The sequence below is a fragment of the Cydia strobilella genome, chromosome 17, assembly GCF_947568885.1.
Source record: "Cydia strobilella chromosome 17, ilCydStro3.1, whole genome shotgun sequence".
NCBI classification, from domain to species: domain Eukaryota; kingdom Metazoa; phylum Arthropoda; class Insecta; order Lepidoptera; family Tortricidae; genus Cydia; species Cydia strobilella.
In genome coordinates, this window is record NC_086057.1 from 14,053,421 (window position 1) to 14,080,030 (window position 26,610).

At 35.3% G+C, this 26,610-nt stretch overlaps 1 protein-coding gene across 1 annotated transcript in view; it reads left to right on the forward strand.

The window, feature by feature from the left end:
• Positions 1-219: 219 nt before the first annotated feature.
• The window catches only part of LOC134748918 (steroid receptor seven-up, isoforms B/C), a 133,106-nt gene continuing 106,715 nt past the window's right edge, over positions 220-26,610 (forward strand). The window contains exons 1-2 of the mRNA XM_063683791.1: positions 220-342; positions 21,388-21,537. Of these exons, the coding sequence (XP_063539861.1) occupies positions 21,519-21,537 (19 nt within the window). The 5' untranslated portion in view covers positions 220-342; positions 21,388-21,518. The remainder of the gene's footprint in view (positions 343-21,387; positions 21,538-26,610) is intronic.

Consider the following 26,610-nt stretch of genomic DNA (forward strand, 5'->3'; position numbering starts at 1 on the left):
TACTCGTTACCTACTAGGAGTATTTGTCTTTAAGATCCTTGAATTTTTCATAGAAAATCTTTATTCATACGTAGGTGAATTCAGAAATACCTACGCTACCTAAACACAGGGGACAATTGTTCTTTATTTTCCTTCACTCGTTTAACTTTTAAATTAAACAAAAAGACAATCAATAATAAACCAAAGAAAATAATGCAACATAACATTTAAGAACTACCTACCGAAGTACCGAAGACGTCAAAAGCTGTATAATTAGCTGTCACGTCACCAAATAATTACCTAAATGATGGCGATAGCCTCACGATAGCGTTGAATGGGTTGGGAACCTCTCGAAGACAAAGGGTGAGTGTTGTAAGAAAATTCTTGGGTTAATTAAATGATATTGTGGACTTACGGCGCTTTGCTGCGTGGGGGTAAAAGTGGTTGAATACCTACACTTTAGTGCAATCATTACGGGTATTTTTAACAAACCGTACCAACTAGGGAACAAATCAAATTATTTTATGAAATATTTTTTTTTTAAGTAGTCACTACTATATATAAATTATAAACTGAAATAGATAACATACACCAAAGGAAAAGTGGCCAGTCCACCGGTGGCCGAGGCGGGAAACTGGACTGGGAGGCGGAGTGACTTTTTCTCTGGTGTATGTTATCTATTTCAGTTTATAAACCGTACCAAACTAAAATTTCCGTATTTCTGTATCCGACTTCTTAAAAAATGGCTTACGTCAAATGTATAATAATTATTATTTCGCCAATGTCAACTGTGTTCTCGTAAAGCATGAGTTTGTTCGGTATTTGTTATTAGTAAAGTAGTTGGACTTTACAAACAGCCACGATGGATTGCCGGGTGCTGAATTGCTGATTAAAGAATGGTTAAACGCGTTTCGAGACAATTTTTTTTAGCATCTGTACATTTAAGCGTTAGTTCACTGCATTATGGGCTATCAATATTACATTAATGAACAAAAAACAAAAAAGTATTTTCAAACTTCGCCATTTTGAAGTTAAACCGGAATACGAACGAAAAGGATCGCGAAAGTTTTAATATGTGTGTGGTTTGTCGTATTTTGACGTGTGAGGTGTCGTTACATTTGTCTCGGTTGCAAAAGTGACATGTAATTATTATTATTCATGTTACAAGTTTTTCCTTGCTTAACTGGTTACATTGCTTGACATAGGTTAATACGTTTTGAGTATTTTTGATTTATAATTGTCAATATCTTTTTACCTACATCACAAATTGATTTTTCGTTTACCTCGAACAAATTATTTTTCAATATTTAAGTACATTTAGCTTAACAATATTTAAGTTGCTTTAGTGTTTTGGCTATTAGAAAAAGAAAGCTAGATTATAGTCCTACAAAATTCGCCTTCCGCGTTGAGTTGTCTCCGCGTTACAGAAAAAAAAAATTTAATGTTTTATAGTAACACATGAATTGCTATATGCTTTACAATAACCGTAGGGCTTTTAAAATATTTTCTTACGTTAATTAAAACTATAAGTTTACTATTGATATATTAGGAAATGTATATCATCTCTTCTTCTATATGTAGGATGTGGGTAACAATGTCTATCCGTGTATCCTCACCGTATCCACGTTATTTAGTATCGCATGCATTGCCATACCTGTTATTATCTCACCTTGACCTTTGACGGGTTAAAGCGCTAACCGATGCGCTTTTACAACAACTTTAAAGCTTTTATTCAGCTTATTGAAGTAGGTAATTAAGTTTAGTGGCGTGCACAATGCATTTAAATACGTGGTTTTAGTGTTTGTATTGATACGGAGAAGCCAATTTTGGTAGTCAGTTATTTTTGTAAAATAAATATAGAGATGCGTTAGATACCTCTACTCTACTAACGAAAAAGTTATTAATATTTTTGTCCGTAATTGGTTATGATTAAAATAACTTGTTATTCATTATATGTCGTTGTTGTTGAGACTAGACTCTAAACTTCTTCTTACCTAGATATGTTTTTAAGAAATAATTTAGAAAACTTATTGACAACTTCGGGTTTTTATTAGAGTGAGGAGTACTTTAGAAAAAAAAGGACTTTAAGATATTGTTGTCACGCTTTTTCACAATTCAATCCTGGCAAAACTATAAAAAAAACTTTTCCTATATTAAAAATATTCCTATATCTGATGCAATTACACTTTCGCTAGATATCCCTTTTATTAATGCTACTGCAATGATATGTGAATGAATACATATAATTAGTTATTAGCACTATTTAAAAATTCAAAAATGCATTAATTAAATTAAAGTACAGCCTTTGTTAACTACACAACACCGTAACGACACCATTCAGCGTTTCCAAACTAATTAGGTCACAATATAAACATCTAATTAGATACCTACTAGCTTTTGCCCGCGACTTCGTCTGCGTGGACTTAGTAACCCCAGCTAGAGTAAGAATAGCGCCTGGAGAAAATCTTATAGCAATTATTCATTTTGAGCATATTATGCACACAAATTAGCAGTCACTTCATTAATTATCTCAATTCCACCCCGCTTTTTACTTTCTTAAGGGATGATTTTCGGGATAAAAACTATCCTATGTCCTTCTCAGGGACTCAACCTACCTCTATGCCAAATTTCATCTAAATCGATTCAGCGGTTTAAGCGTGAAGAGGGAACACACAGACAGACAGACAGACAGACAGACTTTCGCATTTATAATATTAGTATGGATAGTATGGAAGTATGGATATGGATTAATATGTAAGTTGAGGAAAACATAGAGTAATACAATGTTGAGCAATCATTGATGTGTAATGTGTACCTACAGTAGGTACCAGCCAATATTATGTTAAAGCCTTTCATGCAGCAGCCCTACACAAATGAAAATGTCTTATCTATACATTTAGGAGGAAAATAATCGAACACTTTTGCGTTGTATACATACTTAATGTCATCAACGGATCTAAAGCGATTAAATTTCACTATTTTACCTTTTATCCGCCGTTTCAGCCAGATTGTAAGGCGGGCTTGATAAATGTGGAACCACGCAGTAGGAATATGAAGGATGATATCCGCTTGAAAAACTTAAAACGCAATATGATTCACGTTTAATTAAATGAATGAAATAACATGTAGACACAACACAAGTGTGATCGGTGTTATCAGTATATTTTAAAATACGCCTTAAGATGCGCGTATCTACTAAATTACTGCTGTTACATATACGCCTTTATGACCTTAAGTTTGAGATAAGCGTCTTATGATACAGAATCGTATCTCCGATACGTCGTTTTTGCACTTACGCCCTTATAGCTTTCAGTTTACGATAGTGACACCTTAAGACTCAAGAGGCGTAAATGTAGTATAGGCCAATGGCGTTTACGCTCTTTTAGATCTTAAGATATTGTAAGTGTAATGATAACAGAGTTCGTGACCTTTTTGGCGCCGTTCCACATTCTATTATTTAAAGATAACAAAAATATGAATATATAAAAGAAAATTAGCGTAGAAATACAATATTTCGGGATTTTTTTAGAATCGAATCAGGTATTGAAAATTGTCTTAGTTAACGTACTTTATTTACAAAATAGGGTTATACTTATAACTATAAAAAAAGACTATAAAAGTTATAATATACTTACAAAATCTTATTCGCAATGAAAATCTAGAATGTTAGGTAAACATTATTATTTACAACGACGGGACTTAATCGCGTAAAATAAGTTTTAAATTTACCTCCGACGTTTCGAGGACGGCGTTGTCCCCGTGGTCTCGGAGAAGTCTTCTCACGCGATTAAGTCCCGTCGTTGTAAATAATAATGAGTAAAAATCGTGAAAGTTTAAATCAGTGTTTTGTTAGGTAAACGTCATAAAAGCTTTATTACCTAAACTAAAGATAATGATTCTAGGATCAATTAACAATTTAATTGTCTTCAAGTGTATGAAAATGGAAAGAACAAGGAATCTGTTTACTTCAAAATTAGATATAAATGGCATAAAATTTCCTGTCAAAATTTGCTTTTGTAATATTAGCAAACCAAACTAAACTAAAAAAATGTTATTACATGAATTCTCTTTATCTAAAATCAAGAGATTTGGCTTAAAATACGTTTTATAAAACACAATACTTGTAAAAAGTTGTGAAATATCTAAAGCTTTCAAATCAAATTACCATTTTTAATTCTGACACATATTCAAGACAATAGTACTATGCGATGGCTTTCAATGAAGACTTCATTGCATGACAGCATTATTACTAAAGCTTGACCAGTAATATATGATCATTGTCAAGAGGGCGCTGTTATTCTCATGTATATACTGAACTGTCACCCAGTTCAGTATAGTATGAAAAAAATAGTTCCAGTGAAATTCCGCAACATGGCGCCTGATCATATATTCCTGGTCAGGCTTTACCTATAGAGAAGCCATACCAAACAATGAAATTGTCGCAATCGCAACCTGTACAATTCAATTCAATTTATTTATTTAAGACAACACTGCAGGCCCATAATGGTTAGTAACAATGATTAAAAACTAAGTGTTAGTGGAACAAAAAACAGAAAGCGACAAAACAAAGACAGCAATAACATTCTAACAACTATCGCCTAATAGCGGTTATGACTTTAAAAATAACACACAACTTGACCAAAACGTCGTAAGCGCCTATTTATGGAACTTACGCGAAGTCGCGAGATTCACGCTCCGCTTCTATGGTTTGTTGTCAAAACAACATCGACTCATGGCGCAAAATACTGGTTCTGTGCTTCTGTGTGCCGGTTCTATACATTAGTAATAATAGTTCAATGCATGGAGACTATATAAAGGAGCCAAATCTCTATGTATGAAAAGTGTCCATCAAAAAACAGTAATTAGGCGGCACCACCATACACCGGAATACTACCAAAAACAACCTACGTAATTTAGTCGGGTTATTTGTTGCCTTATATGTATGGATGGTATAGAAAGGATCGCAATCTCTTATGGCAGAATTGTTGCAAAAGTGACCGCTTTCAGCTTTAAATAATAGTTCCTAATCTCTCCGTTGGCGCTAGTTAGGCTTTGGGACATGAGTATAACATGAACCATATAAGGCAACAAATAACCCAAGCAAATTACGTAGGTTGTCTTTGGTAGTATTTCGGTGTACGGTGGCGCCGCCTAATTACTGTTTTTTGATGGACACTTTTCATACATAGAGATTTGGCTCCTTTATATAGTCTCCATGCTTATATGGTTCATGTTATACTGCTGTGTCTCGCTCCAACCTATGGTTGTCGCCTTAGCCTAAGCCAGTCACGCAATGTCGTGGCCAGGCCGTAATTATAACACGCTAATTCGAACTTACACTGATATCAGAACGACATCTCATTCGACATCATGGCATTCAGTTATCGTGCATTTCCCTCATAACTAAATAACAGGATTCAAATATCATTCTGATGTCAGTGAACGTTCGAATTGGCTTGCTAGTCCTAATTAAATAACGGGATTCAAATATCATTCAGATGTCAGTGTACGTCCGATTACTAATAAGTAAATGTAATTAGCCTAGAATAGCTTAGAATAATATTACTATTGTGTGCCCTTACAGGGTGTCATGATCGGACTTTATATTATGTAACACCTATTATGTACATGACAATACAATAAATAAATGATGATGATGATGATGAAATTAAATCGCGGTAGACCCGTTCGTATAATTAAATATGTGTTCAAAACGCGAGAGTTAAGTGTTAAATTTAAAACGCAAAATGGTTTAACAAATACCGCGTAGCGCAAATTGCCTACGTGATTACCTACTAAAAGTTTTTATCATAGTCGTAAATTGAAAATCTATAGATTGCAAAGTCACTTATTACGTACTAAATGTAAAACTAAAGATAATTACTACATAAGGCCGTTCCATCGGTTTGCCGATGTCTTTGTCACATTTCGCAAGAAAGAACGGGAAAGAACATACGCGCCAAGTGTCAATTTTGATCGAATTTTGTCGGGTTTTTATTTATTTTAAAAACGTTACCTTACAATATCGAAATTCTAAAGCTATGAAATTACTATTTATGTTAAGATTGTTTTTTCTTCTTTTTTTGTTTATAGTATCACATAATAAATAACCGAGTAAAGTAGGATTAAAAGTCCGAGTTAGAGGTTAATTTGGGAATTAATTGTATCGAGCGACGTGTCATAATTCGTGTATCGGAAGCTATGTTGTTAATAATAATATAGTCAAGAACTACATATCAACGCCTCTTAGAAAAACTTGATCATATAAGGAGATTTTTCGCCTTCTGGCTCAGGGAACCGCCATAAAACACATTTCTAAAAATCATTCTTATTCCTTTGCTATTTTCGCGGCCATAAGCTTCACAAGTGTAAACGGATCTAATCTCATAATATACAGTGTAGAATGATTGAATGGGCCCTGGAGGGAGTGCCTTAAAACCTTAAGTTGCTCATTTTGCTCAAAGGAAACATTCTTTTATTTTTAAAAAGAAACAAAACTGCATTCAAATCTTTTTTGAAATTAGCTTGATTCACCCGGGAATCTAACCGACTAAAAATTAAAAAAATAAACGCTATTTTATTCTACTTTTCGATACAGTTAATGTTAATATTACAGTTAATGGTAATGATAACATTTCTCCAAGAAACATTAGGCCTTAAAACTCGTCTGTCGTACAAAATATCCGTAAAATCGAATATTTAGTTATTCAAGAATAGTTATAGAGCAAAATTAAAAAAAAAAAACTAAAAATCTTTGAATGCAGTTAGTTATTTTCAAAAATAAAAGAATGTTTTCTTTAAGCAAAATGAGCTAACTTAAGGTTTTGAGATACTTTAATTCCAGGGCCCATTCATTATTTCCACACTGTATATACATGTACACCTAAAGATTATACAGGTCCAATAATCCATAAGTGCATTAATCCATAAACGGCTAAAAACATCACACTTACCCATCCCTATCTGTAAGGCGTTAGTGATGTACCTACCATAAACTGTTATTTTGATGTCGACAAATCCACTTTATTAAGTTTATTAACACTTGGACCTCCCGCTGTCCGTGATGGGACTTTGTCGCAGTGAGGCCTGATGGTGAGTCGAGTGTTGGCGTTAATGGGCCTTGGTACCACAGGGTTCCTCGGTGCGGGGCCCTTTTTGACTTAAATGCTCGCGTCCGTGAGCGACATTACTTGATCGCAGTTGACACCTGTGCGTAGTGGTTGGGTGTTATCGATTTAGAAGATATCGATCGAATGCGCTTTATCGATTCATAGATTTATCGATTTATAGATTTTAGCCTAATTATAATTAGGCTCGATGTCATAATTAAGTATCGCTTAGTATTTTATAAAAAAAAACTTTTTGGAACATTGGACTGCTCAGTATATGCTACTAAAAAAAAACCTTTTTTGGGAAATATTGTTCATGGTTCCAAGAGAATTTCACAACATACAAGTGGATTTATATACGGGTGGGGCCTGTACACGAGCAAATAATTAAAACATAGATTGTACCTACTCCTCATACGATGACACTTTTGTTCAATAACTTTTTAAAAATTATGAAGTCTTTCCTGTTTTTCATACAAATTAAATATTATCTTCAATGAACGCTATTATCATTATAATTGACGTCGTTTTTGTTGTGTTGGCGCGTGCCACGGCGCGTCCGGCGCTTACACACAATGGCCAACCGCTCACAGAAAAGAGACAATGGCTTTTGTTTAACAGATTACCGTTTTAGACGAAATAGTCATTTGAGAAGATGAAGACTATAGAAGACCTTACAATATTGATACAAAGTCTTTAAAGATGTTAACTAAGTATATGTGCCATTTTCAGCCAAAAGGGTACTTATTGTCGGTTGTCAATAAGGCGCTATTTCCATATAGCTTCAATTCGAAATCAACCTTATCGACAAGCGACAATGTGGTACCTTTTGGTGGAAAACTAACTAGTAGCGGATCAAACAATGCACCAATAGAATCTACCACCCTGGAATACTTTTCTAAATAGAAATACGAGTATATCTCTTCAGTTCGCCTTCAAACGTATCTGTTACATACACTGTCTGACTGTACGTACAGTCGAAGGCAAAAATATCGATCCGGACAAATGGCTCAAAAATATGTGAACATGACTTTATTGTCTAAGGTGTTACACCTTACAGCGTACATATGTTTTTGAAACTTTGCGATTGTGTATATAGTTATGCCCTTGACTGTACATAATTAACACTGATTCTCCGAGACCACGGGGACAACGCCGTCCTCGAAACGTCGGAGGTGGGTTTAATACTTATTTTACGCGATTAAGTCCCGTCGTTGTAAATAATAATGTACATAATTATTCAGTGCAAACTAAACTTCTACTATAAAACATAGACATAAAGCGCGGTATGCCTACGACTGCTAGTTTCTCAGCAGATACCAGTGGTCAATTATCGATAAAGCGCAGCCCTATCCACTATACCGGTCGGTTTATGGTATGTTTTGTCCGCGACGCCGTGGCAGTTAACCCTATCTTTATGGCCAACTCTAAACGTAAGTGTCTGCCCCAACTTATTTATTTTTATCTCATTCCATTTCTTAAATTGAATCCGAAATCGGCGCGTGTGGCTACCATAAAACGGAACGTATTTTAATAAAAATTTGACGCTTTTAACGGATGTGTTTATATTAAAAATTCGTTTGCTGTACTTTTTGACTGTCTTTGACGTCTTTTTGCTCATAATTACTCTTTTTTTTATATACTACGTCGGTGGCAAACAAGCATACGGCCCGCCTGATGTTAAGCAGATGGAGACAGAGGAGTTACATGCGCGTTGCCGACCCTAACACTCATCTCCCTCGAGCTCTGGCAACCTTACTCACCGGCAGGAACACAACACTATTAGTAGGGTCTAGTGTTATTTGGCTGCGGTTTTCTGTAAGGTGGAGGTACCTCCCCAGTTGGGCTCTGCTCTAAATCTGGAATGACATCCGCTGTCCTGTGCCCTACCACACAAAGCGAGGTCATTCACAGTGCCCATACCTCTCTTTTGGACGTAGTTTAATCCGGGTCCTTTTGGACGTAGTTTAAGGACATACCCGAGTCCGAGAATCAAGATCTAATTGTAACTACGAATCTTTAAGTCTAAGGAGACTTCGCCTCCTTATGCGTGTTCTACCGCTTGTACAATGGGCTGTGCTCTGAAGAACTGTTTGACATGATGCCAACGGCCGCTTTCTATCACCGCACCGCTCGCCATCGGCAGGGTGTTCATCCTCACACACCTAAATGGTCGCGTACTGTGCGGTTTAAGATGAATTTCCTCCCGCGTACGCTTCGGCTGTGGAATGAGCTCCCTGCCGAGGTTTTCCCGAGGGGCTACAGTATGGAGTTCTTCAAAAAAGGAGTGTACAGGTTTTTAAAGGACAACGCGCGTGTAATATCTCCGGTGTTGCAGGCGTCCATAGGCTACGGTAACTGCTTACCATCAGGCGGGGCGTATGCTTGATTGCCACCGACGTGGTATAAAAAAAAACTATGGTTTTCTTATAACATGCACTCTGTTGGCCTTCGCTGTTATGGATTTTCAGTAGGTATCAAACCAAGATAAGTCTGCAGAGATTTTGATAGCACACGCAGTGCAGGTGTTATTTTAAACGTCAAACTTCTATGAAATTATGACGTATAAATAACACTTGCACTGCTTGTGCTATCAAAATCTCTGCAGACTTTTCTAGGTTTAACTCTACTAATTTTATTTCACTGACAAGGATTTAACGTGGAAAGTTTCACACGCAATTCAACTTGAAAGTCATCGAATGTCACCGATGTAAACAAGAAGAAACGATTTCGTAATTTTAGAAATCAGAAATCAGAAACATTTATTGTGCAAACTGTGTAGGTACAAGAAGTATAGCTAGGTACATTTTTGTATCAACAGTTTAAGCGATTTTACCAAGTAAAAAATATTTAAAAAAAAATGTTTATTGGTTCCTTACAAGTAGTAGTTTTGACTACAATTAAACCTGTAACCAAAGAACCAAGACTGTAAATAAATAAATAAGTTATTCTTAGGATAGGATTAGGATATTTAGGATAAACTAAAATAGATATAAGTAGTTTTTACTGTACTTAACTAACAAATATGGACTGTAATTTAGTCTGAAATAAATATATACCTATTGACTGATTGATTGTAATTCAAGAGGACGAAGGATTGCGTACCATTCCAATAAACAATGTTTTGAAATTAGTCGTTGACCTATACCGTTGACATAATTATAGTTAACCGGTACGGAAAGCCTACCGCGAACCACATTCGACGTGTTGTGTGTGTCGCACTTGTAAATTCGTACGTAAATGAGACAGGGAGACAATATACAACAAACTGTCAACATATACTGATTTAAACTAACACGATTTTCACTCATAATTTAAAACTACAACGGGATGTTTATAACGTTTACGTTTTACGTTTGTAAAGTCAAGTTCGAATCGTCAGGCCATAAATAAACGTAAGTTTGTACGCGATTAAGTCCCGCATTAGTTTTAAATTAAAACTGTCAACATATTTTCAAAAATGTTAATACCCAGAGAGGAAAATAAGGACTACATTTGTATGAAAAGGCGATTTCGCGCGGGTCCTCCACTTTTGTCTTAAAAGTTTAGAAGGAATTTTCTAAAAAACTAAAAAATCGGCCTTTATGTATAAACTAAACTATACATTCAATGAATCAAACTAAGATTTATATGAATTAAAGTACCCAATAAGGTGGAGACGTTTACGAGGTCTCTAATTTAAGGCCATATTTGTTATTTCTCTTGTCACGCTGTAAATCGTTATTTATGTGTTATTGTTTAAACACTTTAAACGCTTCCATGTCGCTTTTTTAAACGATGTAGAATTTACGTTACGCTTACAACGTAGTTTGATATATTGACGTATGGAGATATTGCTTTTTGTATATATGTATGGTTTTTTTGTTATTCACGTATGCAAGTATAAAAAATATACTCAGGTACCTATGCAAGTATAAAAAACATTAAAAAGTAAAGTGACACGCACATAAAGATAGTAAGGTATTATAAATCTGATAATTCTTCGATAACAATATATAGTTCTTTGTCCTTTCTTAATTAATATTCATTTTTGTAATACCAATTGATTACTTTTTGCACTATAAATAATAATAAATAAATAAATAAATATTAGGGGACATTTTACACAGATAAAACTAACCCCAAGCTAAGCGAAGCTTGTACTATGGGTGCTAGGCGACGATGTTATAGATAATATACTTATATACATAGAAAACACCAATGACTCAGGAACAAATATTTGTGTTCATCACACAAATAAATGCCCTTACCGGGATTCGAACCCAGGAGTCCCAGGACCATCGGCTTCACAGGCAAGGTCACTACCCACTAGGCCAGACCGGACCGGTACTATAAAAAATATAACTGTGTATTTCCTCTGGTGACAACCAAAATTGTTACCAATTATTATTGTTAATTGTTACCAACTGTATTGTTTTTTATCTTTTTTATTAATGATTGTAATATTTACTTATATTTTGTATGACTGAAACTGTTTATTAATTTATTTTTAACCCTACTTGAATAAATTATTTTTGAAGTTGAAGTTTTGAAAACTCACTATATAATTACCACCACAAGTTCATAGCCAGTCAACCGTGAAAGTGCAATAATAAGGTTGATTTTTTTAATTTTTTTTTAGTAATTGGTGAGTTTTGATGGTCACCTGACGATTTTATGTCTGACTTCCGATACTCTACATTTTAAAATGCTAATTTGTGTGTTTATGTTTACCATAAAAACGGATTAAATTATATCTTTTGTCGTTGGTTGTACAAATATAAGTTAAACAAATGAATTTTATCATATGCAAATGAAGACGATATTTAAATCAGTGCCAGTACTTACCGTTAAACCACCCAACTAGTCAAAAAGCTAATTGTACAGTCTTCAAAATTAATTGTACATTCACTTGTAATAATATTACTTTTCGAAGGCCGCAAACATATGTGACACCCTCCGCTCTTATAGCACTACAAATAAGATCGTGTCAGATATTTTTCTTCGTTCAGATGAAAATATTATTCGAATTTTGTAGTTCTAAAGCAAAACGTGTCGTTTTCAAGCAAAAGGTACCACATTGTCGCTTGCCATAAGGAGGCTCTGACAGGTTTTTCGTATAAGCATACAAGCGATTTTCTCCCTTATGGTAAGCGACAATGTGGTACCTCTTGATTGAAAACGTCACAAATATATAGATAGAATACTCCTTATTAGCAGACCTCAGTAAAAGCATCACATCACCTCACCTCACACCTTCATCTCACTCAAAATATTTTTATATATCGACGGAACAACTCAGACCAAACCAAAATGAACATTCGCTTGCCCTTGTCCCATTCACTTGGGGTCGGCGCAGCATGTCTTTTTCTTCCATACATCTCTGTCACCCGTCATCTCATCATTCACTTGCGTTAGTTTCATATCATCTTTCACACAGTCCATCCACCTTTTCCTCGGTTTTCCTCTCCTCGTACTTCCCTCCACATTCATTCTCAATACCTTTCTCGTCACATGACAAAATGAACATTGGTACTAAATTAAAAACTGTAATATATTAAAGAAAAAGTGACATCTAGTTCTAGTCTAGTGATATGACATCTATTACAGTTTTGCATTTATACATATATAGTAGTGTGACTACTTAAAAAACACAAATCAAAATATTTAATAAAATAATTTGATTTGTTCCCAAACTTGTTCATTGGTACTAAAGATTAAAATAAATATAGGTAAAGTTTTGAAAGATTCACGGTTAGTTTCACTAGACTTATATTGACCGGGATATAGACCGTGATTACCTTTTGTATTATGAGAATGAGGGTAGACAGAGCGCTGTCTACACAACTTTGACACCCACCCGCTATCTTCAGTCACCCGTGAACATGATGCATGTAACTGCGTCGAAATATCGGGCGCTCACAAATAATACAAAAGGTAATCACGGTCTATATCCCGGTCAATGTAAGTCTAGTGAAATATAGGTAAAATTTTTGGATTTTATATTTACAAAAATACCAGTGTATAATAAATTGCTTTTGAATTTAACTGTACCAACCATCGCAAAAGCTAAACTAATTATAATTAAAGACAAGTCGATTAGACATCCTGCTCTTGCCTCCGGTACAAAGGAGAAAATCAATGAAAATTACAGCACTAATGACTCCTGCGCATATATTGTCTTAACGATCTAGGTCCTGTTTGTCGTGGGTCGTGGGCATTTATTTTTGATACTCAGTAATGTGACTATCGAATATATTTTTTTTTATGTATTCTGGGATTTTGTGAATGCAAATTATTGCCAAAAAACCGCTAGCTAAGAGTGTCAGGCCCTTGATAAAAAGTGTTTTTTCTCTGTCTTCTTTTTCTTACAAAGGAGCTAGGCCAGTGGTTAATACCAAACTCAAACTAGCACCTTAAAAAAAACATTAGGGGTCACCTGTCCCAGTCAATTGAGGTAGTGTGCGTGGACTGTGTTGGTGTGTGTAATGGGGTAATTTGACAGAATCTGAAAAAATACCCTGCTCTACCCCCTCTTAAAATGAGAGCTTAACTTTGATTGTATCGACGGCTAGGTGCGTGTGACTAAATATAAGTAATTTACTCAAGGGCCTGACACTCTTTGATAGAGAAAGATAGTCTTATTGCGATTCCTATAAGAGGAAAGAGAAAATAGTGCCATGCTTTGTCCTTATCACCGACCGGGTGGCATCATAGGTAGGAGGCGATGGCGAAATACCGAAATTTATAAGAGTGAAAGAGAAAAAATCCTATGCTGCCCAAATTTTATGTGAATATTGTTTCTCTTACCCCCGGTCGCTCGGTGGCGCGTCTATAACTACTTGTATATACTATGTCTATGAATTTACTTGTAATTTTAACCCTATTAGGGTACAAGCGCCACTAACGCCCATAATTAGTGCTCCAATCATCCACTAATGATTTATCCTAACGCCTCCAATGATTGATGGTAAGCTAATTAAAATTAATTGATTTACTTATTCTTATTTTATTTATAACGCTTAAGAATAGTAAATGTGAAATTGATTGTTGCTGAAGAGTTTAAACAAATTTATAGTTGGTCAAGCGAATCTTGTTAGTAGAAAAATGCGCGAAATTCAAATTTTCTATAGGACGATAACCGACGACGATTTGCTTGACCAACTATATATATTTTTGACTTAAATATTTTCTAATGTTAATGCTGTGAAAATGCCAATAATTGTAGAAACCGACGTGATAATATGGTCATACAGTGAAAAATACAGCAATATCTGAGGGATGTTAATTTTAAAACGAACACCTTTTTTAATTTTTTAGGGTTCCCTACGCAAAGGGTTAAAACGGGACCCTATTACTAATACTCCTCTGTTCGTATGTCTGTCTATCTGTCACCAGGATGTATCTCATGAACCGTGACGTGATAGCTAGACAGTTGAAATGATCACAGATGATGTATTTCTGTAGCCGATAACAACGAATACTAAAAATAGAATACAATAAATATTTAAGTGGGGCTCCTATACAACAAACGTGTTTTTTTTTGCCGTTTTTGCGTTTGCGTGCGTAATGAGTCCGACTCGTACTTGGCCGTTTTTTTTTATGAAACTCATTTTTATATTTCAGGGTAGGAGCATTATAAAGTTAATAGTGACAATCTTGAATATAAATATTATTTAATAAAACCAATTAAATTTTTTCAATGAAAAATGGAAAATCTAGTACTGAAGGTTAGCGTACCGCTTCATTACAATAAGTTAATTATACTACACGGGGATATTGCAATAAATGAAAGTCATTATTACACACCTATAAATCTTAAAGTCTTTTCTACAAAGTTGATATTCCTAGAATCATAAAACCACTAGAATCTCTAGAGAAGGCCGTTAGTGTAATAAAAAATAGTTGTATAATTGACCACTACAGGTACTTACTATTATGTAATTTGTATTTTACCATTTTATTATCCCAACACAATATTTATTAATTATAAACAACCGTTAAATCAGTTAGCACGTTACTTTGTTTTAAATGTATTATTACGAAGTGCATAATAAATAAATAAATAAATATTATAGGACATTCTTACACAGATTGACTAAGTCCCACGGTAAGCCCACGGAGGCTTGTGTTATGGGTACTCCGACAACGATATATATAATATATAAATACTTAAATATATAGAAAACACCCATGACTCAGGAACAAATATCTGTGCTCATCACACAAATAAATGCCCCTACCGGGATTGGCACCCAGGACCATCGGCTTCACAGGCAGGTTCACTACCCACTAGGCCAGACCAGTCGTCAAAATAATTGAAGATATACAAACTAACCTCCTTTAAAGTATTGAAACGCGATGCCATTTTTTCGCTTTCGTTCTTGTGTGCAAAACCTACTTTTAAGTCATGTGTCATGTGCGATATAGTTAGGGGAGGTAGGGGAGCATTGGGCATATTTTTACTTAAGTCGTGATAAAAAAGTAACATTTTAACATAATCTACTTTTTATTGCATATATAAGTAACACATCTATTTGGCTTCAATTAGTACTAAGAACTTATAAAATAACTATATTTGTATTGATCCTAATATATGTTGTGGAATATAGAGAAAAATTATCTTTATTTGTCGATTGTGGTGTACTTCGACCCATACAAGGGCCTGACACTCTTTGATAAAGAAAGATATTCTTATTGCGATTCCTATAAGAGGAAAGAGACAATAGTGCCATGCTTTGTCTTCATCACCGACCGGGCATTTTTTCATGGTCGGGTTATGGCATCATAGCAAGGAGGCGATGGCGAAATACCGAAATTTATAAGTGAAAGTATGGATGGTATAGAAAGGATGCCAATCTCTTATGGCAGAATTGTTGCAAAAGTGACCGCTTTCAGCTTTAAATAATAGTTCCTAATCTCTCCGGTGGCGCTAGTTAGGCTCGGGGACATGAGTATAACATGAACCATATAAGGCAACAAATAACCCGACCAAATTACGTAGTTTGTTTTTGATAGTATTTCGGTGTATGGTGGCGCCGCCTAATTACTGTTTTTTGATGGACACTTTTCATACATAGAGATTTAGCTCCTTTATATAGTCTCCATGAGTGAAAGAAAAAAGGATTATGCTGCCATACATGAAACTGTCAATACATGAATATGTCTCTCTCTTACCCCTGGTCGCTCTGTTTCATTTTTGTGTAAAAGTAGTCACTAACTGACCTCATATCACACACAAAAAGATGCACTATTGCCATGTCGTCCTTGCTTTACGCAACTTTAGTCATAACCGGGCTTTATGGCTACGATAATTCATATTTTGCGGTAATCGGTCGTCATTATAGCCAGGTGTTTAATGGCACTGCAGTAAAAAGAAAATTGGACGAATGGCTCCGTTCACTTGTCGAGTCATCTTGAAATACTTGATCGATAAAAACTGAGGTATTTGGAATGAATTTACACATCGAGGTGCGTCCTGATATATGTGGGACAGATGTGTGTGTGTGCGTATGCGTACGCATGTTTACATTAGATTGCGCGCTTCATTAATAAACGTAAGTCTTGCAACTTGCAAGCGTGCGTTCGCACTCGCTGTACATTTACTGAATCCAGATGCATTTTTAGAGGGATCATTCTAAACTTTCGCTTAAGAGCTTTTGAAAAATTAGATTCTTGGTCTAATGACAATATTAACTGTGTTAAAACTGTCTGTTTTTTAGCATTCTGAGAACATGCAAAAGAGTAAGCGTTCGCATGCATCATCTTGGCCGAATGATTCATTCTCAATCAATTCTCAATTCAGACACAGTTATTGTCAAGAAAAGTAGAATGAAACATTTCTGTCATAAAATCAAACCCTCAAGAAATCTAAATCGATAACCGTAGAAAACTAGTAACTTCCAAAATACTGGCAAGGAAAAACACCTCATCATCATCAGCATCATACTTTCAGATCAATAAGTATATCGTTGTTCGAAGGTTTTATTTATCTGTACCTACAGTCTCAGTCAGTCAGTCTTCTTCCTTGCCGCATCCGGCAATGGCGACGCCATTAAAAATTCTTGTCCGGATTATGAAATGCCCTAATGTGGCTTGCAAAACCAAACGTCTTGAAGATGCGGTCACAGGATGCGCAATGGAGTTGTCCAGTCGAGTTGCGGGTGTACGTGTAGGAGGGCTTAGGTCGTGTCTTGCGGATATGGCGCTTAGCATCTAGGTCTTCCAATCGCTGCTGCTCAAATTGGTCTACATTCATATGAACACTAGAACGCCATTCCGATCTTTGTAATGCAGTGTCCTCCCAGCAGTCAGTCGGTATGCCGCAAGCGACGAGGTTGCTGTACCTACAACAACCTGCTACATCGCCTGATGACCTACATCGGATGATGACATAATTGCCTTACATCGTCGTTCGCTACTCGCGAAATACTGTAAAAAGGAAAGCATGGTGGATCAGAAGAAAGTGTTTAATCCCAGTTTAGAAGTATGACTAAGTGCACTGAGGCTTTTAAGCTGGAAGTCTTCCTTCTGTAAGTTATCTTTTTATAAAATAAAGTTATTATAGTATGCGGTCTATCTACTGAGCTCGTTCACTTACCTGTACTGACAATGGCATTCTGTTAAACAAAAGCCATTATTTCTTTTGTGCCTGAGCGCGTGGCCTTTGTGCCTGATCGCGTGGCTATTGTGTGGGAGCCTCAGGCACAAAGGCCACGCGCTCAGGCACAAAAGACATAATGGCTTTTGTTTAACATAATGCCATTGTTAGTACGTAAGTGAACGAGCTCAGTAGAGATAGCGTTAACTATAACTAAAATTTATTGAAATATTTTAGTCAACTGATTGCACCCAATCAAAAGCTTTTGTTCAAAAATCAAATCCAAAATTCAAATATGGAATTCGAAGACACTTTAAGCTTCTTATGCTCTAAATATCAGTAGCCTAAACCTTGGCCAGGGATCTTCGCTTAGGTATAGGTATTACTACATATTACAAATCACCATTTGTTATGCAATAATCCCCAGAGCTATTCAAATCCTAGTGTCTAAGGTGGTATCCTCCTCGCCTTCTGTTTTTGCCAAACAGTTCAGTTCAGTCGTTTATTAATACAATAAAATATTACATATTAAACGTTCTTGTTTTTGGTCGTTATCTGAGAAATACCTCCGACTCACTTTTATGCTCATGATTGGACGTGTTTCGGGCTATCCGCTAAAATCCATTCATTATGATCTACATCTGATTCCTCCAACATTTGTTCTTACACAAAACTGTGGTTGAATTTAAACACCTTGATATATATCCGGTCAAGATCTTAACAAATATCTAAATACGCCTGTATGCTCAACCTTTTAGAGCGCATGTTCAGGCATTTATGAACATCTCATCCGCTCAGCTATATCTGATAGCGACTCGTTTTCTTCTACCGTTTAATATTGTCGTAAACCCACGTCGCGGTACCCAATTACTACTATCGTTGGGAATATCTGCAACAAATTGTATTCCGCCAAGATAAAGGTTCAATGAACTTCGCAACAATGCCAGATCATGGTTACGGCGGTTATTTTTGAGATAAACGGGGGAGGTTGCATCCATGTTTTGAAGTCATCTTGGGCGCGAAAACACTAACGTGATTTGCTGAACCATAATAAGGCGTCATGCCAATTGATTTGTGATATAGATATTTATTGTGATATGTTATTGTATATTACAGATACATGAAACGTTCTTATGATAGTGAATACTGGCTAAAAAAATACCATTATAAAGTAAATTACATAAATGCGACGTCCTTAGCAGCAATTTTTACCTTCCAACGTTTGGGATGTGGTTTTTTAACAAATTGCAGCTGTGTTTTTTTGAACTTTTCGATCTTTATTTTTTACTTGCTATTTATATGTAGAGGACATGATAAGTTGATATTGGATGAGAAAAAGCTACCTATATCTTTAGTAGATTTTGTTCAGCTAAAACAAAAATATTTTCTACTCGGTATAAAACTATACTCCTAGGCTACAGTGTAATGCAGAAATGCATTTCAGAGTAGCATCCAGGTTTATCGTGTGCTATTCGTATCGCAGTTGCCTCCACGCCTATTGTCGCAGAACGCATCTCTGTATAAAATAAACGTATTTCAAAACATATTTCTTTAGGTTTCGCTTCAGTACTGTTACTCTTACTAAGAGAAAAGCCAGTATATTAGGATCTCCGATTATGAATTACTATGCAGAGCTCGAAGTTTCACGTATGCTGGTCGATTTGAGGAGACTGTACTGTAAGAGTTAGATATAAGCTCAGTCTCAGTATCAAGCCGCAGAAATGCTTTACTTTATATATTATATGCCACCTCCTAGTCTGCAACTGATAAGAATAACCCAGGCTTTATTCTTAAATGTACACTTGATGTTTCGAAATATTATTGAAAAGGTATTGATTGTGAACGCGTACTTGCTTTAGTGTTACACGTGTGCGAGCGTGATGAAGATGCTCACATTAAATTGGTATAAATAATATAGAGCTAGGGAATAAGGCCCCATATAGGTACCGTTAGATGAAGGTAGCGTTAACTACAGAACTTAAGCTGAATTTAGATAAGAAAAATTTAAAAACATTATTTGAATCGTAAAAGCTACTCGTATGAACTGTTTCTTAAAGTATAGGCGTCTTATCAATGTTTAAATTTTTTTTATGATAGGTGCACTATGATTAATCATTAATCACGTGTCAATATTCAAAACCCTGGCTGGCTAAAGCTTAAAGTAAGATACGATCTCAATGAGAAAAACCGTGGCCGCATTAAAACAAACAATGTAATAACTTAACAACTTAATTTACAAAACGATACATCCTATTTGGAATCCGATATTACTAACAAACCCAATTACAATAAAATTAATATCAATTCTAATGATAGAGAAGCACGCGAGAAACTTGATAGAGTTTTTCTTAAAGAGTTACAAAGTTATTTACCAAAAGTTATCACCGAAAGTGATGTTGTTATGTAGAAAGTTGATTTAGATTGTTACACAAATGAGCACGACTACCGGAATATAAAAAAACGTTGTTTATATCAGGAATCCAGTTAAATTAAAAAGAGGTTCTAAAGCTACTTGGTGACACGATATCAGCAAAAGCAGGTAATAACTTTGCCAGATTAATAACGAAAATGTCACATTTCGACATTTGTGATGTTCTTTTTCTAATTTACAGCGTATCAGCATAATTTTTGTTATGAAAATTAATTTATTTCCGCTTACATTAGAGAATCTTTCTCTAATTTAATCTGCAAGAATGTATACACATGTATAGGCACAGGCAATATTTAAATTTGTTGTATTTGGACTCGTTGTATAACAGATAATGTGTCTTATTATAATTTTTATGCATAAAAATATTCATGAGAGCGTTTTTAACTGTCTTGAGCTCGTTAAGATAGTATTTTAACCATTTTATCGATTCGTTTCGATTCCATTCTTCCATACGAATAGTCGAATTATATAAAATTATATGCCGAGTAGCCGTTGATTTATAGTTTATGATGATTCTTCTAATAACATTATATCTACAGCTAACAAGTGATGATTATTGAAGATGGTTTTCATTGGATGATAATGTAAATGTACCGATTGGTCACAAAACTTGTTTAATAGGTAAACATTGTTATTGATACGGAATTTTCAATTACCGGATTTATATGTTGATGACCCTGGGTTCATTTTACCGGTCTTAAAATGCAAGAATAATTTACATTGAGTTTCGAATATAATCATTATCATATAGGTACAATAAGTTGTAAGACGTCCAATACCTATTGGACAAGGGCTCCTAAAAGGCCCATGAAGGCCGGTTATGCGTTGCTCTTATTTAACGATTTCTTACGATCTTCACTTATACTCAAATCCTCATTGTTGAGGCCTCCTTAGAGTGTATTCACTTTGGCCGAACCGATATCGGAATAGTCCGACGATCCTTCGAGAAAAGCAGCTCTTAGAGAGTGCCCTATGACATCGAGTTTTTTTGTTTCTTGGCTTAAAGTTTTCATTTGAACATTAAACATAAATAAATATAAGAGACAGTTTTTAGAATTAGACTTTGTGGTCGTATCCGACATCCGATATCGGATCGGACAATGTGGAAACGCTTCCACGCTGCGTCTTTCGGTTCTGGGTCATGAATCGAAAACCTCCCTAACAGCGTCTTTCGGTCCAATGAGTTGCTTCTCTTCTCCTCTAGTATACTTGCTCCGCCCATTACTTGCAAAATTTTGATCAAATACCTAACATTGTCTATTTTAACACGTTCATCTTTTGTTCCACAGGATGCAAATCCTTCTTCAAGCGGTCAGTGAGAAGAAACCTGACATACTCCTGTCGAGGAAACAGGAACTGCCCCATCGACCAGCATCACAGGAACCAGTGCCAATACTGCAGGCTCAGAAAATGCCTCAAGATGGGCATGAGGCGAGAAGGTGAGTCAACATTTTACGATAGACTTAACTTTTTTACAAGCATTGCATGGGCAGAGATATTAAATGTCCAACGCAGCTATTACAAGCATCATTAGCGTATTCACGTTAGCCTGAATATGCCTGATTGGTCAACCTGCAGTAAGAACTTATAGATGATATATTTGTTTATTAAAATTGATACTTACAGGTATTCAAACAGATATTTGTATTATTATACAATAAAAAGACACAGTCTTGGTCAAATGTGTTCCTTTGTCCATTGTTTTGGCCTTTTATTACTTATCTAATATGTTTTTATTCCCTCAAAAGCCAATTCTTTTATAGGATGTTTTTATTTATTCGACCGTAACTTGTAGGCATCCGGCCAGTTATAAACTCGAATACTAAAGCTTCTTTTTATTTGTTCGCCGGTAGTTATCCTTACTCTGTAGTCACTATGTAACACTAATAGTTGTCATTTATTGCTCTATGTAGGTAACGTATGAGGTCCGTCATCGTAAATTTAATTGCTTCTAGAAGTACCTCTATTTATAATTTATTTTATGATACAAGATTTTTCATACGTAGTAATAAATGGGGGACTAGATGTCTAATATTAGTAGGAAAATATTGGCATTGAAAGATTAAACAAACTATTTGGTATTTTTTCAATACCATAAATATCATACCTATTTAAATCCTTTTGGCAAAAGTAAAATTAAAAATACATCCTAAAATTAAGTGGCAAAACATGTAGGTACTATTCTAAAAATATACTGTTTTTTAATCAAGTAGTCGAATTGACATGTGTACAGGTTTACGAAAGATTTTCTGAAGTGTGTCATATTGGCCTTCGGAAGCCTTGTCTATTTTTACGTAGATTTAGCATGTGACTTTGAAAAATCGTCTTTTTGTGAACAAATTGTCATTTTCCCAACTTAAGCGATCTCGTATTGTAACTTATCCATGATATGAATAGATTGAAAAATATGCAAATAGTTTTACGATGCATTCATTGTCGCTGGTGTAATTAGTGAAATCATCAATCTTGTCGAGTCATTAGGCTATCTGCCCAAGGGCAACTCTAACTAACTGTTGACGATCCATATTAATATAAAGTTATGAGCCGTAATAGCTTATTATTACGATGGAATTAATATAGAGGGTTATTGTTTTAAAGACAGCGATGTGATTAATGGAGATGGCAAAGAATCTGAGAATATAAATGCAGGAACTGATTTTAATCAAGTGAAATAAGAACAGTATCATTAAAAAGTTGGAGTATTAAATAAAGGTCAAATCTTTGATATTGATGTACTACATAACAGTATTACACCAATTAGTGTAATTGCATCCGTTAATTATACCTGTAGGTAAGATTACTAGAAATAAGTTCAGATTTGATTTTAAGCACAACTTTTAATGAAGACGAACTCCTTAAAAGCGTAGTAGATAAAATTAAAAGCGGTTGTTTTGTGTCTGAATGTACAGACTGCGTAAATAGTGGCGTGTCAAGGCTAAACAAGAATAAGCCATGACAGCTTATGACATAGCATATGATTTTAAGGGCCCATTGATCAACTTTGTCCGGACTATTGTCGGCACATGCGCATTCAAGCTGATGAAGAAGTTAAGAAAAACTCAAATAACAGTAAAAATAGTATGACTAAAGAATAATGTATGTTTGTTGGTGTAAAATAAGTTATGTTAGATCAAAATGTCGATAAGCATATTACGGCTCATAAAAATCAGTATAATAAAAAGTGTTTAAACTAGACATTCTGAATTATAGGTAATAATAATAGGTAGGTATTAAAAGACAAGATATTTTTAAGTAATCAATAAAAGAGAAAAAAATATATTTTAGTTATACGTACCCTTTGAACATAAATACAGCCTTCCAAATAAAATAAACAAATGCCATATAAACTACAACCCTTAACCGTACTCAAGACCTTGTTAACGGAATTAGGTGCGCAGCAGACAATAATGCTCACAATTTCAAAGATAACAGTTGGTATAAAGGAAGGGCCGGAGGGCAGAGGCAGGTCATAGAGCCACCCGCGGCGCGCATTACACTTGATGCGTACACCTGTCTGGATTCCTGAGCGGACGTGATTTGAAAATGGAGCATGGATGTAGATTTCCTTGGTTAAGTCCGGAAAAATACAAATAAGTATGTAGAAAAAGAATTTCCATATTTGAAGGATTTTAAATCCAACATTAAATGATATTTCGCCTTGAAACTTCGAGGTTCGGTTTGTAGTTGGTTATATAGGTATATACAGGAACACAGACACTGATTTTATTAAAATATATTAAGCTTCATTAGTATATAATACATAATCGGTGCGTAGTTGATTTTCATAAAAGTGGAAATAATCTTTGTAACTTTTTACAGATTCACAATACAAATATTGTAATTTAACGAATTAGGCCGATAAGTAACATTCAATAGAGTAAACGTCTAATGCAATTGATAGTTTTCGCAGACATATATTTCTTTTAACCTATCCAAAACCTTTGAACACAAAATAATTTATTCAGACTCACAAAACGACATAAACAAAAGTTTATCTACTCTTCTACAATAGCTACATCTTTGACACGCTCGACAGTTTACTAACCAAGCACCACAAGTAACTGGACACTTTTTATTACCGCCATAAGGACCCACATTCACACTTCCTACCTCACCCGGAAAGGACACGGTAACCCGCTGCTCTCCATTCCACCCTTAAGCACCCTTTCGACCCTAACAAAGTACCCTGTATTTTGCCGAAACGATTTGTTTGCTGTCAACAAAGATGCAGGCTCCTTTTTTAAGTAAGATCACTCATCTTTCACACCAAGCAATAAACACTATTTTAGAACAGCAGATTAGTGGCGGGTAAAAGTGTGCCTCTTTGTACTGATTGTAATCGTCTTAGATATCAAACTTGAGCGGAGATGCATTGACGCTTCTTTTATGTTTTTTGTCAGTATTGTTTTCTGTATAGTTCAGCGTTTTAAGAGCTTGAAAGACCCTATTGAAATGTGCTACTAATACCTTTAATTGTAGTCGATCTGTAGATATGGTCAGTCATTGTTGAGCAGTATCGGATAATGGTTACAAAAGTGACTAAGCTTTTAAATTGTAGTTAGTAAATGAAACTTTTGTTGAGCTTAAAAATAAAGCGTTTAAACTTGAGAAACACGACGAACTTAATTAAGAAAATTTACAAGAAGATAAAATCAGAGATAATGTTGAAAATTGCAGAAAACTTGCATGTTCAAGCGTTGTACTGGTTTATTACTATCAATTAGTTAGACGACTGAATTTCCCATGTTAAATATGCAAACTCAGATAAAGCACACACCGATTGATTAATTAACAATATTAAACTGGATTATATTAGAGTGCATAAAACGTTATCTACAAAGCCCTTTAGGCGTTGAACAATGGTTGGTACCTTTTGTCTGAGGCGCATCCATCACGGCCACATTGTTTGTAATATCTTAATAAGTTTTTGTGTTCGTCCGGTCATTTAGAAAGATTCCTCGTATCGCTTCCGATTTTTTCCCCCGAGTTCGAGATGAATTTTAATGGATAGGTGATTTATGGCGAAATTGAAAAGGTATCGGTCGGATCTTTGTTTTGGTTTTGGCGGTCTTTCAACTTTTGCAAAGTTAATTATATTTGGGTAAAAAAAATACATTATTTTGTAAAATTTAGATGTATTCAGATTTTTGTACCTTATTACCATACTTAACGTTAACAATTTAAATGAATTCTTACAGATCAAACTCGTTGTGCCGGAAAAATAAAGCCTTAAAAAATTTGGTATTTTGAATAATGCAAAGAACTCAACTTCCCTCAAACTCCCAACCCCATAAGAAACCGTTACTTATTAACAGCTTGACCGAAACTAAAGCCCTAATCTGCTGTCTTCCCGCATATTTCCTTAATCCAAGCGTAAACACAACGGAACATACACAATGCAACTTCAAGCCCACAAGACATGTCAAAATCGTCATCCGAGAATGCTTCCCAGGGGTACTCCGACACAAGAACGACGAATATTTTTAAAAATCCTTTCAACTTACGCTCTTTTATACGTGAAATTTAGCAATGTTTGTGCTTTTATTTAAAGTGTACGCCTATATTTGACAAAGGTCGAGAAAGGAAGCGCTCGACCGTCCTGAGGGTGGTGTTTCGAAGGGCCAGGTGTGGTCATTGTTTAACCTTTGTTGACCAACTGACCGTCCCATTAGACCCGTTTGCTAAACATTGATTGCGTGACCGTGAGAAATGCAAAGTAATGCTTTGAAAATAGGGTTATGGTCACCCAAAACTGACCCGTTGTCCTGACGCGATCCATTTTTGCAAACAGATTTACGCGACTATATAGGACAAGTGTGACATCTTTGATATCATCGCTACCGCCGTGTCGCGACATGAGTCGCATTGTTACGTTTGTCACTTGAGAGAGAACTAAGCTTGATGACTTAGTAATAACGAAATAATTGAATTTCTGAAAACTCTTTAAAGTGCTACGCTACGACATTACAGAAGATAAATTAAAGAATACATTCTAAACATACGCATTAAACGAATAAGTTAATCGTGTCGAAATCAACTTACATTTTTACATTTCATTTTAGGGCAAAGTCCTCAGTATAAGGACAAGCACTGACTACACTTTCTCAACCAACATAAAACTATTCTGTTAGTTCTTTTTGTATAAAGAAAGTTTGTGTCAATTAAAATGTTCATCGCAAGTTGCCATATTAGCAAGCATAGACGTAAAAGGCTTTGCGTACCGTCCATACTGTTAACTGAAAATTTGTGTACCTTATTGCAACGATATAAGGTCTATTTAAGGTCAAGAATGATGATGTTAGTACATGACACTGATTAAACAGTCTGCAATAGACTGGGATTGATCGATGTCATTTCTAACTGGGAAATCTAAACTAGTAGCGGCGGGATGACAAACAAATTTTGGAATAAATTAACCGCTTTATGCAAATATTTGAATTAGTGTCTAATTGGAGAGAAGCTTTTATGTGTACAAGCAGGGTCCAAACCAAACATCACCGAAGAGAGGCTTA